The 16,752-nt window shown below is 44.5% G+C and overlaps 1 protein-coding gene across 7 annotated transcripts in view; it reads left to right on the top strand.

The window, feature by feature from the left end:
- Positions 1 to 1,007: 1,007 nt before the first annotated feature.
- The window catches only part of ADGRF5 (adhesion G protein-coupled receptor F5), a 112,084-nt gene continuing 96,339 nt past the window's right edge, over positions 1,008 to 16,752 (top strand). For 2 of the 7 annotated variants that reach the window (XM_049716332.1, XM_049716329.1), the window contains exon 1: positions 1,008 to 1,151. In XM_049716332.1, coding sequence (XP_049572289.1) covers positions 1,089 to 1,151 — 63 coding nt within the window. In that variant the 5' untranslated portion in view covers positions 1,008 to 1,088. Of the gene's footprint in view, positions 1,152 to 1,238; positions 1,628 to 16,752 lie in introns of those variants that run through there. The other 5 variants (XM_049716328.1, XM_049716327.1, XM_049716331.1 and 2 more) reach the window with 3 other exon arrangements.

Below are 16,752 nucleotides of genomic sequence, written 5' to 3'. Positions count from 1 at the left end.
GCTTACAACCACAACCCAGCTTTCCCCCCCCTTTGTACCAGCTTCTGAGTACATTGCTCTTCAAAGGCTGACTGTCACCCCTCAGAACAAGGTGGCAATAGTCCAGGCCTCTTGATAACACAGCTTGTTAAAACCAACACGGCCACAGTTCCAGCCTTCTTCCTACTGGAACCGAGCAGGGCCCTATGGGGCCATCCCAGGGCGGACCCCTCGCCCATGTCCTCTGCTTTAGCTCCTCTCTGAAGTACCCAGATAATCGTATTTCATGCATATTTCCTGAGTTTTTCAGATGCTAAAAATAACCACCAGATGGAAGAAATTAACTACTTGATGATCACAAGCATGTAGCCCCCAGGACCTTCTGGCACCTAAGGATTGATAATGTTCACCCCTGTGCCACCAACCCATCAGAGAATTGTGCACAAGCCGATCCCATACCCTGGGACCCCCCGTCCCCCACCCGGCCTCATCTGGCCTTTAAAAATGCTTTGCTGAAACCCTTCGGGAATGTGGGGTTTGGGGGACATAAGCCCCTCGTTCTTCTCGCATGGCCCTGCAAAAAAAACTTTCTCTTCTCCAAACTCCGATGTTTCGGTTTGTTTGGCCTCACTGTGCATCGGGCACACGACTTGCGTTCGGTGACACCTGGGCAGGATGGGCTTCACAGATGTACCACCTACATGAGCTGCAAACAGCCCTGTGCTCAGAAGGGCCCGCACTGGGTTCAAGGATCTGCTGCCATCTAGAAATCCTTAATTTCTGGAGGAGTGACCTCACATTTTCATTCTGCACTGAGCCCCATCAATTATGTAGCGGGGAGTCCTGCTTCTAGCAATCTACAGATGTTTGCCTGCAGAGAATTCTTTACACCCTAGGGTAAAATGGCCTGAGGACTTGAGGAAGTGTTCCAGAATTAGACACAGACTGTCATCAGCATTTCCAGAGACAGAGCTGAGAGAGTCTTTGCCTCCGCTGGCAAGCAGACCCTTCTCAGGCCTGTTCTGGCCTGCCTCTTACCAACGGCTCTGCAGCACTGCATCTGGAGTGTGGCCAGAAAATTCTTCAGCTCGGTGGAAGAGGATGAGGACATGCTTGACTTTTGCAGAGTTGAACACTTGGAGAAACTTCAGGAAGAAAGCACTTGGTACAAGGTAAAGCTAGCTGGCCCATCAGCCCCCTGCCTGCTGCCCTGCTAATTCTCATTTCCACGATTCTTAGCATGTTTATTCTCTTCTTGCCAGTGGCCAAAGGACACATTTAAATGTCTTATTTCCTCTGCGGAGCCTGGAGAGAGGCAACAGGCACCTACTACAGGAAATCATGTGGAGAGGATCTCTTATTTAATACGGTTCCCAGATTACTTCCCTTCCCCCAGCCTCCAACCCCCACCTCCAGCCACACCGAGTCACCCAGTTTCTTCCTGCAGCAGAGACTAGAAGGCAGTTCACCTCTGCTCCCTGAGGTCCCCGTGAGCCAACGAGCTGAAGTCTGGTCTTGGGCAACCCCACCCTCTCCGCGGCTGTAATTGAAGGGGAGGCCCTTCAGTTTCACCTCCCCAGAGAGGTTCTTGGGAAGCTCTCCAGTACAGGGTTAAACTTCAGGAGGCTGCAAAGCACAGAGGAGAAAGGTAGGTTCCTGCACTCTTTTCTTTTGCCTTGTACTGTGAACCAAGCTGTTCTGAAGTGTGTGTCCATATGGCTTTTCCAGTTGGCTGCGTGTTTTCAACCTCTGTGTCTGGTTGAACTCATTTACAGGATGTGGGGAAAAAGAGTGAGAGGGGAGATGACTCTTGGGGGTTTTGCTTTTGGACATCTTAGGATACAGAATGCCACCCAGAATAGTACCTAGAACGCGAAGCTGATTCTTCTTTTCTTTGGAGGGAAATCCCATTAGAAGCTGCATTTTGGGGGCTTCAGTATATGAGAAAAATGTTTACCACCTGCCTTTCCTTTTCAACAATGTAGACCCTTCCCTTGATTTTTTTTTTTTTTTTTTTTTCCTCCTTTCTGAGTTTTTCCTTTCAGTTAAAGATGGCTTAGAGCGGATAGGGTATTTTCTGACAGCAATATAGATAGGTGTTTCTAATTTCGGGTACCTGTGAGTTATAAGAAATGAACAAGCACTGTGTTCAAGATCAGGTGGACTGCCATGTTATTTTCCAGAATTTGCTATGAAACAGTTGTTTTTCCTGAAGCTTCCTGAAACTAGATGCAAGTGTCTCTCAAGTGATGGCTGAGAAGGCTGATTTTATTTGCTCTGTTGTGATAATTGTCTGCAGGGATGCTGCGCCCCTTAGCTGCTTGCTTTGTCAGTCATTACTGGGGCTGGAGATGACGTGTCCACTCAGACCCAGAGGGGGGTCTAGACTTATTCAAATAACACTATGTGCCTCTTTGACTTTTTTTTTTTGCCTCTTATGCTTTCATTGTTTCATCTTCATCCTCACAAGCAACCTTTCCTCTGGGAGAAATATTTTACAGCGACTTCATAGAATACCAGTCTGCACCTGTTTATTTGAACATTGACTGTTCTTTCCTAACTTTATTTAGTTCAGATGCTCAAAATTTCTTGCCACTTCTGTATTTTACCCCAGCAGAGTCTCCCTCCATTCCGTCCTCCATACCCTGCTACAGGGTTCTTGGGAAAATGCAATTCTCTTAATGTCACTCGCTTCAGTGAAATATTTCCATTGCATCCCGTTGCTTACAGCCTTGCTTCCTAAAGGGTAGTCCAGGGACCAGCTGCATCAGGCATCATTGGGCAGCTTGTTAGAGATGCAGGTTCTCTATCTGCTCCCCAGATTTACTGCATCTGCATTTTAACCAGGTCCCTGGGTGATTCACATGCATTAAAGTTTGTGAAGCCCCAACTTAAGGAAGGTAGACAAGACCTTCAAGGTATGGTCCTTATCATACAGCCAGCCTTACCTCTCACCCTCTGACTTTCCAGCTGTACCCAATACCTTCCATTTCCCCAATATGAGAGAGCTCTAACGCCTACCTATGTCTGTGTGTGCTGTTCTCTCTGTCCCCATAACTTCATTCATCTTCTCCACCCAACTACCCGCTGCAGCCTGATTGTTCCTGCCCCCTCCCCCCATCCAGTCCACCTTAAACTAAATGCCCATCAAGTCTGGTATTTTATGGCAACTTAGCGAAGTGCTTCTGCCATAGCCCTTAGTACCTTAAATGCTCATTGCTAGCTTTACTATTTTCATCCTTGAGGAGTTACTAGAGATTGACTTCTGAATCCTTAGCACTTGAACCAATGCCAGGTACATAGCCTGTGCTCAGTGTTTTTGAATTCATGAATGAATGAATGGATGGACAAATGAATGGATACATTGTTTGAAGAGGCCCAAATCATCCCCAGATTGAGGTCTGTAGTTTGAAGTCTTCCAAGGAGATTGCCACTCTCTATAATATTTTTCCACACTCTCCTTTATGAGACTTGGCTGGATTCATTGTTTTCACCAAATATTTTGAGTACCTACCCTATGCCATACCTTTTCGAATCTATTTCTTTATGTCGCTGTGAATAGTCTCTCCCAGAAGGTGTTTCTCTATCAGTGCCCCTCATTCGCCACCACTCCAAGTCAGAGACTTACTCATCTTTCAGCAAATAGGTACTGAGTACCTTCCCCATACCAGTTGCTGTGCTCCCTGCTACAAATACGATGACCAACGACACAAATGCGAGCCCTGCCTCCATGCAGCTCCCCATAGACAAGATGCGCCTTTTGTCATCCTCTGTCTTGCTTTTCCTTAGAAAGTCTGAAGGAAAACTGAAAGCCTCATCTTTAACTAAAGCTGGCGCATCCTAGTAAAGACAGCAGGAGCTTGAAGGCAGAGTGATTTAGTACAAAGGAAGCTGGGCTGTGTTTCTGCACCTTGATTTACTCCAGCACCTGCAGTTCCCTAGCCAGGTGACCCTGGGTGGGTCCATTGCATTTGCTGGACCTGGATTTTCTCAAGTGGTGACCAAGATGGAGAATTAGAAGGAAAAGAGGCCCCTGCCTTCATGAGTGTACAGAGAAGATAATATCCAGGGAGCCTCTGCACTCACTTCTGTCACGTTACGTGATGATCTGAAGGGCAGGGCTCTGCCGTTCTCTGGGTCAAACTGGCAAAGAGGACATCTTAAGGGAGACATTTCATGACTATGCCCACGAGCTCGGCTGTGACATTAATGCTGTCCTTTGGCACCTTCCATCAAACACGATGTGGCAGTGGCTTCCAGGGAGCAGCGCCCTGCAGCTTAGAGGAATCCACTTGGTATTCATTGTTGGGTGGAGAGCTGGTTTGAAGTAGGGCAGCTGAGGAGAAAGGCAGTGTCATCCTCAGGCAGTCTCTGCTTTTGGAAAGCAGTCAGGAGAAGGGAAGGAAGTGGCTCCACCAAGTCGTGCAGGAAAAATCTGGAAACTTGTAGACATAGAGCAAAGAAGGGATCCCTGACCCCCACTGTGGCATGGTTGTAAGGACTCCCTTTCTGATTCCACTTGGGTTCTTTCTAATTTGTGTTCATTTCACCTAGAATCAGAGGTTGGGGGCCGGACATAGTATCCTTTGTCCCCGAGCTTTGCACCCCCGTGGGGTGCATGCACAGCTGGGAGGAAACAAATACTTTCTATTTGTTCTCCAGATACAACCACCAGGCCGAGGCTGCAGCAAACTCTTTAGGCACTCGCAAGGGTTCACCCTTTGCCTGTCTGAGCCTTCTCTTCGTGCTTCATCATGTGTGCAGCTTCCAAACGAAATGCCTTCCAAACCTTCTGAGTTCCTTCTTGCTTCCTGTTCCTCGTGTATCTCTTTGCCTCCAAATTTCCTGCACACCCACCTTGTGTATAGTTGCCTCCCAGCAGGCAGTGTTTTCTGATGGTCATTTCCTAACTCCTCAAGTTAACATCAATCTCTATCAGTAAGCACACCTTGTAGCAACAAAAAAAAGAGGCTCACCTGCATGGGAGGTTTCTAAGGACCTACTGCACATCTCGGGATGTATCTGAGATCAACCTTGCCTGTACCTGACCAACATTTGTTTTTTCATCAGAGGCATGGAGTGGGCTAGAAGGAGGTAGACCCACTTCTGAATCCTCTATCTGCCATCTCCTTCAATAAGTGGTTGTATCTCATCAAGTCTTAGATTTGTTTCTGAAAATGCAGATAATATTTACCAAGCAAGGTTGTAGAGAAGACTAATTAGCTTAAGTACCTAGTATGTTGCCTCAAAAAATACATCAGATCTGAAAAAAGGAGGTTGACCAAGATGGTGAAAATGAGAAAATTGTCATGTGCAGAATAGTTAAAAGAACCAGAGGACATTTGAAGTAAGAAGTAAGTCTTGCAGCCCATGAAGGTTGCCTTCAAATATTTAAAGATTGCTCAAGGTCAACAGAGGATGGATCAGTGGCAATTATAGGGTAACAGGTCCTAGCTCAATGTACAGAAGGATTTACCCACCATTTGAATTGTCTAAAACTGGGTGAGCTGCCTTGTGGCAGGGTGAACACCCTGTCCTGGGCAGTGTTCCAGCACCTTGGAAGACCATGGCCAGGGTGTTCCCAAAGGGAAGCCTGCACTGGGTGGAGCCTGGGTGATGACCTCGAGGTCCTTCCCACTCAAAGCTACCAAGAGTCTCGTGATGTCAGGGTTCCAGCCCAAGCCACAAAATAAAAGTCTGCAAAAAAACCCCATCAGACTACAGAGTGATCGGGGCTGCCTTTTGACTAGCTAGCCCTACACATCAGCTGAGATGCTTTTTAAATAGGGTCTTTGCAGCAACAGTCAAAAGGTTGGATTTCCAGGAAAAAGCAAAAAAGAAACGAGAACAATGAGATGGGAAAAGTTCACTCCAAACCGCTCTTCTTGGGTTACTCTTTAACTAGATCGTGGGTTACTTCTTGTGCTGCAATCACATTCCTATTTGATGGAAAACTGCCACATTTTGGTACATTTTCACCCAAACTGGATCAAGCAAGTTAACAGCAAGACTCCAAGCTTTGTCCCTGATTTTTGCTCTATGTATAAAATGAAAACACGATACGTCTATGTATTCTTTGCCATCTCGAAATCTAATTTTAAAAAGTGCAAAATAGGGCTTCCCTGGTGGCGCAGTGGTTGAGAGTCCGCCTGCCGATGCAGGGGACATGGGTTCGTGCCCCGGTCCGGGAAGATCCCACATGCTGCGGAGCGGCTGGGCCCGTGAGCCATGGCCGCTGAGCCTGTGCGTCCAGAGCCTGTGCTCCGCAACGGGAGAGGCCACAACAGTGAGAGGCCCGCGTACCGCCAAAAAAAAAAAAAAAAAAGTGCAGAATAAATGGTTCTACCATCCTCTAAATTACGGGGACTGTGAATGTGGAATTTGACTTTTGCGGGGAGAGGAGAGCTGGCTGCCGCTGGCTGCCTGCTCTGAGTCTAGTTCATCAGCCATTGTTTTCCACCCACCTTTCCTTTTCTGCTAAATGAGCCACATGATAACAGCCTCTCTGCCAGCTAAGGACCTGGAGGCTTTTACAAAAGGGATAATTTAGCTTATGGGGAGAGGGGCCTGCACACCACTCACTGCTCCAGGTCCCCTCGGAGGCTTTGCTAATACGTCATCCTTCCAGGACTCAGAAGAACTTTCTGGTCTTGCAGTTTTGGACCCTCACATCTTTTCTGCAGTTGCTTGGGCAGCATGTCCACGTGCTTTTCATTTCTTCCATCTTTGTTTTGAAATCTCAGGGAAAAGAAGCTGTGGTTCTTTCAGTAGAAGTGGATGTCAGCAAATGCTGCATTTTGTCAAATTGAAACAAAACTACAATATATTTTATTCTCCAGGTTTACCCAGGCTCACTTTATTGAAAACGAAATTTTTAAAAATCCCTTGAAATATAATCAGCTGTGCAGGACAAAATCACAGAAACCCGTGCAGACCCGCGTGTTTATTTTTAGATGCCGGCCCAGCATGGCAAAGCAGCGGTCTAATGTCCAAACTAAGGCCCTGGGAATTTCCTCTAACAAGCCTGTGCTTCCGGGCATTGTCACAGTACAAAGGGCAGCGGGGGGCTTGAGTGCAAAGCTCCGGGTAACCCTGCCCCCATGATATCTGGAACTTATCGTTCCTTCGGTCTACATGGTCCTCAGTGCTGGGGTCACCATGCAGGTCGTCCGGCAGCTCTGGGCACATGCAAATGAGTAGACGTGTATGATTATCTCATCTAAAAATATCCCAGAGATCAGCAATGGCATTTCGGAAATAAAGTTTCAGCTTTCTGTTTGTAGTTGATCTACTCAACCCTCACCCTTGTCGTGAGATGGATTCAGGTCTAGCCCAGAAACGGGGTTGTCATGCTAAGATCCTGGGTTAGATTGCAATTAATAAAGGGGTTTTAAAGCATATTATAGTTTTTAAAAAGCATAGATGCATGTACACACAGCGCCAACACACACACACACAGAGGAGAAAAGACACCTGAGTCACCTAGATCTTTCCTATTATCCTAGACCAGTTTCTGATCCTTGATTTATTTATCTACAAAATGGATGCAATAAACCTCACATCCTATTAGTTTTGGTAGAAATAAGGTGCAAAACTACAAATAAACTGACCCAAACTAGACTTTTGCTCAAAGTTTTGCATTTTGGTCTTAATATGCTTTGAGCTCCTTCCAAGAAATTTTTGTAGGAATATTTACCATCAAGTCTCCAGGGGGTTTTGTTGTTGTTTGGGGGGTTTGCTATTTTGTTTTGGTTTCGGTTAGGTTTGTTTTTTCTTCCTCCTTGCAGAGGAGGAAGCCTAATTTGTTACTTAATGGACACACTTTATTAGGAGAGGTTTCATGCGTTTGTCAAGCTCCCCACTCCTGGGAAGGTCACTGCACGGAGTCAAGGTTGCAGTGCTCAGGCTTGCCCTCTGGGGGTTACGGTGGAGGAGGAAAGGTGGGTCTCAGGTCTGCACACAGTGGTCCATACCCACCCTGTGCGGGGTCTACCATCTGCATCCCAGCAGCCTGCTGTGAAGATGGGGCCCCTGCACAATCAGAGGCCCCAGGGGCCAGGGGACCTGCACATAGAAATGCCAGCCCTGAGCCTGGACAAGATGGTTGGGCTTTGCCAGCAGGTGGATGACCAGGCCCCCTCTGGGGTCTGCAGATGCAGGAAAAGCTGTTCTAGCCCTTTGGTGAAAAATGTGCAAATGTTAGTAAAAAAACACCTTTATGGATTGTTTTGTTTGCAAGTGTTTATTATCAGACACCCCTCAGGGGTTCACAGGGCAGGTCACGTGGGGCCTGGGAATTTCCTTCCACAAAGGCTGTGCTTCCTCTCTTTGTTACTCCTCAAAGGACAAGTGGAAGCATTGCTCCAGATCCTTATTAACCCTTTCTCCCTGCCTGCCACATTGCAGACAAATCCTGCTGCCAGCCTTTGAAGGTGCAGAAAGATTTCAGACTTGGGTTGTGTGTGGGCACCCACAAGTGCATATGCAGAACAGGCTGTGTGTGTGTGTGTGTGTGTGTTGGTGGAGGAGATAGGCAATAAAGCATAAAACTTACTTTTTTTTTTTTTTTTTAAAGCTCTCATTCAATATCACAGCATACACCCAGTCATTGTTCAGACCAGGTAAAATTTCTGCTTTATTTACCATAATAGACTTTTGTACTAAAAATGCTGACGCAATTTCAGTTCCCTGTCCCCAGGGCGGGATCCCTCTAGAATGATAGTTGCTCTTCCCCTTTGGAGTCAGGCTAAAGTAGGGGCACGATGAGTGGAAAGATCTTTCATGAACCAAGTTCTTTATGGAGCACATGCTACGTACCTGAGCTCCACCAGGAACCCAGGGAAAGTAGAAGTTCTGCCGGCAAGAAAGTGCAAGCACATCTGAATTTTTATACCTAAATCCAGACACACACACTCATGCGTTGTACGGGAGAGCACAAAGCAGCCAGGGAACAGTGTGATCTAAGTCCAGAAATATCAGAAGAGGCACCTGAGCCCTCGTGCTGCTGGAGACGCTAATGATTCCCAGATACATTTCCCCACCCACGCATGGGGGACACACACACGTACACACGTGCACACACACCTCACTCTCGGGAGACAGCTTTGCCATCTCAGAGGAAATCGCTTCTCACCACCAACTCCACGAAAGTATCTCCTCCCACACCCATCTCTTCCTCCTCCTTTCCTGCCTCAAGGGAAGAGACGGCCCTTCCCTGATTCAAAGCTGGCTCTCACCCCCTCCCACCCTCCCCATCACCACACTCCCCTCTGATTGGCTCTTTCCACTGTCATTTAAATCTGCTTCAGACCTCCTCATGGCAAAACAACCTTTGCCGACCATGCAGCTACTCTTCCATCTTCCTTTCCTCCCCATCAGGAAGTGCATGAAAGAACTGTTGATGACATCCTCGTGTCATCGTCAGCCATTCACCCAGGAAACCATTCTGCTCTATCTCCTCATCTGCCCGACCCCCTGGGGCACCTTAGCTGCACCTCGGCACCTTAGTCTTGTCAAGACTCTCACTTCATTGTCTACAGCATGTGACCTCATGGACTACCACCTTCTCTGCTCTTGTCCTGCTTCCTGGCTTCCCAGCTACTACTCAGTTTTCTTTGCAGGTTCCTTTCCCTCTGCTGTTCCCTCCACTTCCTGATGGCCGTGATCTGGACCACCTTGCCTTCTCCATCTACATCACCACCCAGCTGCAATTCACGTCTCTGTCCAGAGTCCTCTTTTCTCCCTTGTCTGTTAAGTAATCTATTGATCATCCAAACCCTATTTTATTTTTTTATACAGCAGGTTCTTATTCAAAGCTTATTTTAAATGCCACCAGATTACTTCCTTTTTACAAGTCTCTCCATCCACGTGCAGATCTGACCTCTCTTCTCGGAGCCCTCACATTCCTTCGTTGTAGTGCTTTTTGTATTTGTATTCTCAGTAATTGTTCCCATGCACTTCTTTCCTAGGACATAGAGACGCCATCTTATTGATCTTTTTATTCCTAGCCCCCAGCATGACACCTGGCACATTGGGTTTTCGATAAATGTTTGATAAAGAGTTGGGAACATCAAAGTGTCATTTAACAAACAGACATTTTGGTGAACTTATCCTTGAGCTTAAATAACATCTTTACTGTTTGAGGGTAAAAGTACTAATAAGTTTTTATTTAAATACATAATTAAATTAAAAATATAAAAATTATATTTAAATATAATCTTTAAAGTTAAATTACTCACATTTAGACTACTAACAATATTCCACTTTTCCTTAAAATCAAAATCACAGTTCCGAGCACTTCCTATCTGAGTGTTCAATCTCTGTTTAGAAGCCGAAAGGAACGACAACCTGATTTCATGTTAAATTTAAATTTCCCCTCAGGGAAAATGTCTGAATGTTTCATGAATGACACCGTATTTTCGTGCACCTGAAGTGGGGTTGCCAGGTGGAACAGAGCTAATATTTTGTCAAGGTTTTGCCACTTCACCGTGCAGCTGGCATTATGTAAACTTTCCACAGCTGCACCTGCAGGTCCGTTGAAGCCACAGAGATTGATTTGCCGAGTTGTTTGAAGGAGAACCAGGGGGATCCCAGGAGAATCAGCCTGATCACTGAGTCAGGGCTGAATCCACCCAAGGTCCTGTCTCCCGGGAGCACGTAGGGCAGGGATGGGTCTCAGAAGGCAGGGCAGAGAGGCTTACCCAACCCTGGGCGGTGACAGTATTCTGCATCCTCCCTGGGGCTATGAGGAGAAAATAGGAGAATCGCTATTTATGTTGAAAAAGGTCATCCCTTTAAAATCTCTATGTTAGGTGTTTGTAATAATGCTTATAAAATATTAGCACAAAACAACAGAAGATGGCTATATGAGAGATACAAAGCATCGTTTGTCCAAGTGTGGTCTAGAGATCACCAAGAGGTGAATGGACTGGGGCACTGGTCATGATGCAAATTGCCACGCTCTACCTGGATCTATTAAATCAAGCCTGTAGGGGGAAGTGAGGCTGGGGGTGGGAAGGACATTGTATTACCCATCAGTAACGATATTTAGGAAATGCCTGCCAGCTTCTGTTTAGAAAAGTGTCTACACTGGGCCTCCTTACCCTCGGTGCATCCCACTGGGTAGGTTAATGAGTTTGCCATCTGGGCTCATCTTTGCCGCGACATTCTTCCTGCTGAATTTGTAGCCCTTCTCTGGGCCACAAGTTTGGAAGAGAATCCTATACCGCTTTGTACCATCCTTCTCACCATCGTGTGTTTAACTCTGTGTATTTAAATCTTGGCAGCTCGTCTCAGAGCACGAGATAGTAGAGAGGCAAGAGCTGGGTTTGGAGTTTGGATTCTGCCTCAAATTCTTCCATGTGACCTCCAATCTATGTTGTTTTTTAAACGGGGCTTGGCAAGTTGAGTAACCTCTCCAAGCCTCCCTCCCTTGAGTGGGAAGAGCTAACCAGTTCCCAGATTGTTGTGAAAATTAAATGACATCATGCACACACAATTTTTTTGAAAGGCACTCAGCACAGACCCTGGGCCAGAGTAGTTTCTCAGCAAGAGAGAGCAATTAAAAATAACAACAGATAAACAACAAGCTCCCACTGTATAGCACAGAGGACTATATTCAATAACCTATAATAAACCATAATGGAAAAGAATAGAAAAAAAGAATGTATATATAAATGTATAACTGAATCACTTTGCTGTACAGCAGAAATGAACACATTATAAATCAACTATACTTCAATAAAAAAATAACAACAAAAGTTTCATCAACAACAACCACGGAGGAACAGAGATGAAGTAATTTGTCCAAACTTACATAGCTAGTAAATGGTAGAGCTAGGACGTGAACCCAAGTAGTCTGGTGCTAAAGCCCATGCTCTTAACATTTTATAGCACCTCTAATAATGTGCCACCTGGGGAGTCATTCCTAACAAACAGTGATGGAGCACCGGCCTACACTGTTAGATGCTAAGCACACAGCAGTAGACAAACAAGGCCTCGCCTTGGCCGTGAAGGCGGGCTCTAGGAGAATCATAGGATAGAGGAGGAGCTCACAAATAAGCCTTTCTAATGTAGTTCAGGAAATGCCTTGATGGAGGGAAGTGACGGGCAGAGATGTACACACAACTAGATGGAGTCAAAGCAGATTCTTGCCTGGAATGACCTTGACTGGGGCCTTGAAAGACAATGGGTATTAGACCAATGAATATGGGGCAAGGTGGCAGTTCTAGGCAGAGGCTGGAGGACACAGTGCTTGCAGGGCACTGAGGGGCTACAGAGAGGGGAGAGTAGGAAGAGAAGAAAGTGATGGAGAGAAGTGAAGATGGGTGTGTAGGCAGAAGCTATAATTATTCAGGGTTTTAGCTGAAGATAGTTGTATGTCATTTTAGAGAGAGGAGAGACTTTCCACAAACTAATCCAGCAGCTATCTATCTGCCAGTGTTTCTCTAAATGTAGGCAGAGCTTCTGATTCTACTGGCCTGGACCTGGAGACGAGGCATCAGTACTTTTGCAAAGTGAGAACCACCATGGTAAAAATAATCGTGCTATATCTCACTGATTAGTAAGCTTTTGTGTGCATCAGAATCACCTCTGAGAATTTGTTTAAACACGGCTGACTGGATCCTACCCCCAGAGTTTTAGATTCTGGAGGTCTGGAGTGGGCTCAAGAATTTGCATTTCTAGGGAATTCCCTGGTGATCCAGTGGTTAGGACTCCATGACTTCACTGCCAAGGGCCCGGGTTCAATCCCTGGTCAAGCAATTAAAATCTCACAAGCCGAGCGGTGCAGCCTAAGAAAAATAAAGAGTTTGCATTTCTAGCAAGTTCCCAGGTGGTGCTAAGGCTGCTGGTCTTTGGCACTTTACAGAGCAGAATCTCAGAGTGTGAAGCCAGGAAGCCAGGAACTTAGGCCATAGTATTTGGGTGATTCTTAAGCTGCACTAAAATCTGAAAATTCCTGGGAGGAAGAGTGATTGAAACCTCTTATCTTCTTTGCTGTAATGCTCCTTTAACTATTTTCGCGGGCCTCTCACTGTTGTGGCCTCTTCCATTGAGGAGCACAGGCTCCGGACGCGCAGGCTCAGCGGCCATGGCTCACGGGCCCAGCCGCTCCGCGGCATGTGGGATCTTCCCCGACCGGGGCACGAACCCGTGTCCCCTGCATCGGCAGGCGGACTCTCAACCCCTGCGCCACCAGGGAAGCCCCTCCTTTAACTTTTAAATATTTCTGTAGCTTAAGAAAATCCAACCCCAATATTCCTGATATTCTGGTTCATTTTGCTCTGTAAATGGTCAAAAAATGGTGACATGTAGGATTCTTTGGAATTTTAAACATCAGCCCTTTGAAACGTTTGTTTGCAAAGCAGGAAGTCACTTGCTACCCAGGGCAAACACTCAGGTGGAGGGTTTGTCCCTTTGGAGCCTTTAGCTCTGCAGCTTTTGATCAAGTTTCTTTATGTTGTTTTTTGTTTTTTCCGTGTGTGTGTGTGTGTGTGTGTGTATATATATATATATGTATATATATATATATACATGCATCTATTACCTATCATCTATCTATAGCGAGAGACCAAAAGTGTACTGTATAAATGAATACTAGTAATGCCTGCTGCTCTTAAAATATGAAATATTTAGTGATCTGAACTTGATATCTTGGAACAGCAAGCCACCGTGCATGTGCTGCACCTGGCCACCAGTGACCCAGCCATTAGGTACGTTCTTGAGGCAGAGACAGCACTTGCATTACAGTAAACAAAACAAATAAACGAACAATAAAATCACTACACTCAAAAATTTTTATTGATTCCCTGGATAGTTACTTCCTTAAGTTAGCAATAATCTTAATTAATTTATTAGATTTTATTTATAAATGAGGAAAAGTAATCCTTAAAGTTCTTGTGATGTTTAATTTTTTTAATTTTTGAATTTTATTTAATTTTTTTTTATACAGCAGGTTCTTATTAGTCATCAATTTTATACACATCAGTGTGTACATGTCAATCCCAATCTCCCAATTCATCACACCACCATCACCACTGCCCCATTGCCTTCCACCTTGGTGCCTACGTTTGTTCTCTATATCTGTGTCTCAACTTCTGCCCTGCAAACCGATTCATCTGTACCATTTTTCTAGGTTCCACATATATGCGTTAATATACGATATTTGTTTTTCTCTTTCTGACTTACTTCACTCTGTATGACAGTCTCTAGATCCTTTTACGTCTCAACAAATGACCCAATTTCGTTCTTTTTTATGACTGAGTAATATTCCATTGTATATATGTACCACCTCCATTTGTCTGTCGATGGGCATTTAGGTTGCTACCATGACCTGGCTATTGTAAATAGTGCTGCACTTAACATTGGGGTGCATCTGTCTTTTTTTTTTTTTTTTTCAGTACACGGGCCTCTCACTGTTGTGGCCTCTCCTGTTGCGGAGCACAGGCTCTGGACGCGCAGGCTCAGCGGCCATGGCTCACGGGCCCAGCCGCTCTACGGCATGTGAGATCTTCCTGGACTGGGGCACGAACCTGTGTCCCCTGCATCGGCAGGCAGACTCTTAAACCCTGCGCCACCAGGGAAGCCCGCATGTGTCTTTTTGAGTTATGTTTTTCTCTGGGTATATGCCCAGTAGTGGGATTGCTGAATCATATGGTAATTCTATTTTTAGTTTTTTAAGGAACCTCCATACTGTTCTCTATAGTGGCTATACCAATTTACATTCCCACCAACATACAAGAGGGTTCCCTTTTCTCCACACCCTGTCTAGCATTTGCTGTTTGTAGATTTTCTGATGGTGCCCATTCTAACTGGTGTGAGGTGATACCTCATTGTAGTTTTGATTTGCATTTCTCTAATAATTAGTGATGTTGAGCAGCTTTTCATGTGCCTCTTGGCCATCTGTATGTCTTCTTTGGAGAAATGTCTATTTAGGTCTTCTGCCCATTTTTGGATTGGGTTGTTTGTTTTTTAATATTGAGCTGCAGGAGCTGTTTATATATTTTGGAGATTAATCCTTTGTCCGTTGATTCATTTGCAAATATTTTCTCCCATTCTGAGGGTTGTCTTTTTGTCTTGTTTATGGTTTCCTTTGCTGTGCAGAAGCTTTTAAGTTTAATTAGGTCCCATTTGTTTATTTTTGTTTTTATTTCCATTACTCTAGGAGGTGGATCAAAAAGGATCTTGCTGTGATTTATGTCAAAGAGTGTTCTTCCTATGTTTTCCTCTAAGAGTTTTATAGTGTCTGGTCTTACATTTAGGTCTCTAATCCATTTTGAGTTTATTTTTGTGTATGGTGTTAGGGATTGTTCTAATTTCATTCTTTTACATGTACCTGTGCAGTTTTCCCAGCACCACTTATTGAAGAGTCTGTCTTTCCTCCATTGTATATCCTTGCCTCCTTTGTCATAGATTAGTTGACCATAGGTGTGTGGGTTTATCTCTGGGCTTTCCATCTTGTTCCATTGATCTATGTTTCCGTTTTTGTGCCATTGTCTTGATTACTGTAGCTTGTAGTATAGTCTGAAGTCAGGGGGTCTGATTCCTCCAGCTCCTTTTTTTCCCCTCAAGACTGCTTTGGCTATTCGGGGTCTTCTGTGTCTCCATACAAATTTTAAGATTTTTTGTTTTAGTTCCATAAAAAATGCCATTGGTAATTTGATAGGGATTGCATTGAATCTGTAGATTGCTTTGAGTAGTATAGTCATTTTCACAATATTGATTCTTCCAATCGAAGAACATGGTATATCTCTCCATCTATTTGTATCATCTTTAATTTCTTTCATCAGTGTTGTATATTTGTCTGCATACAGGTCTTTTGTCTCCCTAGGTAGATTTATTCCTAGGTATTTTATTCTTTTTGTTGCAATGGTAAATGGGAGTGTTTCCTTAATTCCTCTTTCAGATTTTTCATCATCAGTGTATAGGAATGCAAGAGATTTCTGTGCATTGATTTTGTATCCTGCAACTTTATCAAATTCATTGGTTAGCACTAGTAGTTTTCTGGTGGCATCTTTAGGATTCTCTACGTATACTATCATGTCATCTGCAAACAGTGACAGATTTACTTCTTCTTTTCCAATTTGTATTCCTTTTATTTCTTTTTCTCCTCTGATTGCTGTGGCTAGGACTTCCAAAACTATGTGGAATAATAGTGGTGAGAGTGGACATCCTTGTCCTGTATCTGATGTTAGAGGGCTTTCAGTTTTTCACCATTGAGAATGATGTTTGCTGTGGGTTTGTCCTATATGACCTTTATTATGTTGAGGTAGGTTCCCTTTATGCCCACTTTCTGGAGAGTTTTTATCATAAATGGGTGTTGAATTTTGTCAAAAGCTTTTTCTGCATCTATTGAGATGGTAATATGGTTTCTTCTTTAATTTGTTACTATGCTGTATCACATTGATTGTTTTGCATATATTGAAGAATCCTTGCATCCCTGGGATAAATCCCACTTGATCATGGTGTATGATCCTTTTAATGTGTTGTTGGATTCTGTTTGCTAGTATTCTGTTGAGGATTTTTGCATCTATATTCATCAGTGATATTGGTCTGTAATTTTCTTTTTTTGTAGTATCTTTGTCTGGTTTTGGTATCAGGGTGATGGTGGCCTCATAGAATTAGTTTTGGAGTGTTCTTTCCTCCACAAGTTTTTGGAAGGGTTTGAAAGGATGGGTGTTAGCTCTTCTCTAAATGTTTGATAAAATTCACTTGTGAAGCCCTCTAGTCCTGGACTTTTGTTTGTTTGAAGATTTTTAATCACAGTTTCAATTT

The sequence above is a fragment of the Orcinus orca genome, chromosome 10 (assembly GCF_937001465.1).
Source record: "Orcinus orca chromosome 10, mOrcOrc1.1, whole genome shotgun sequence".
Lineage (NCBI taxonomy): Eukaryota > Metazoa > Chordata > Mammalia > Artiodactyla > Delphinidae > Orcinus > Orcinus orca.
This window is presented reverse-complemented; position numbering and strand designations above follow the sequence as displayed.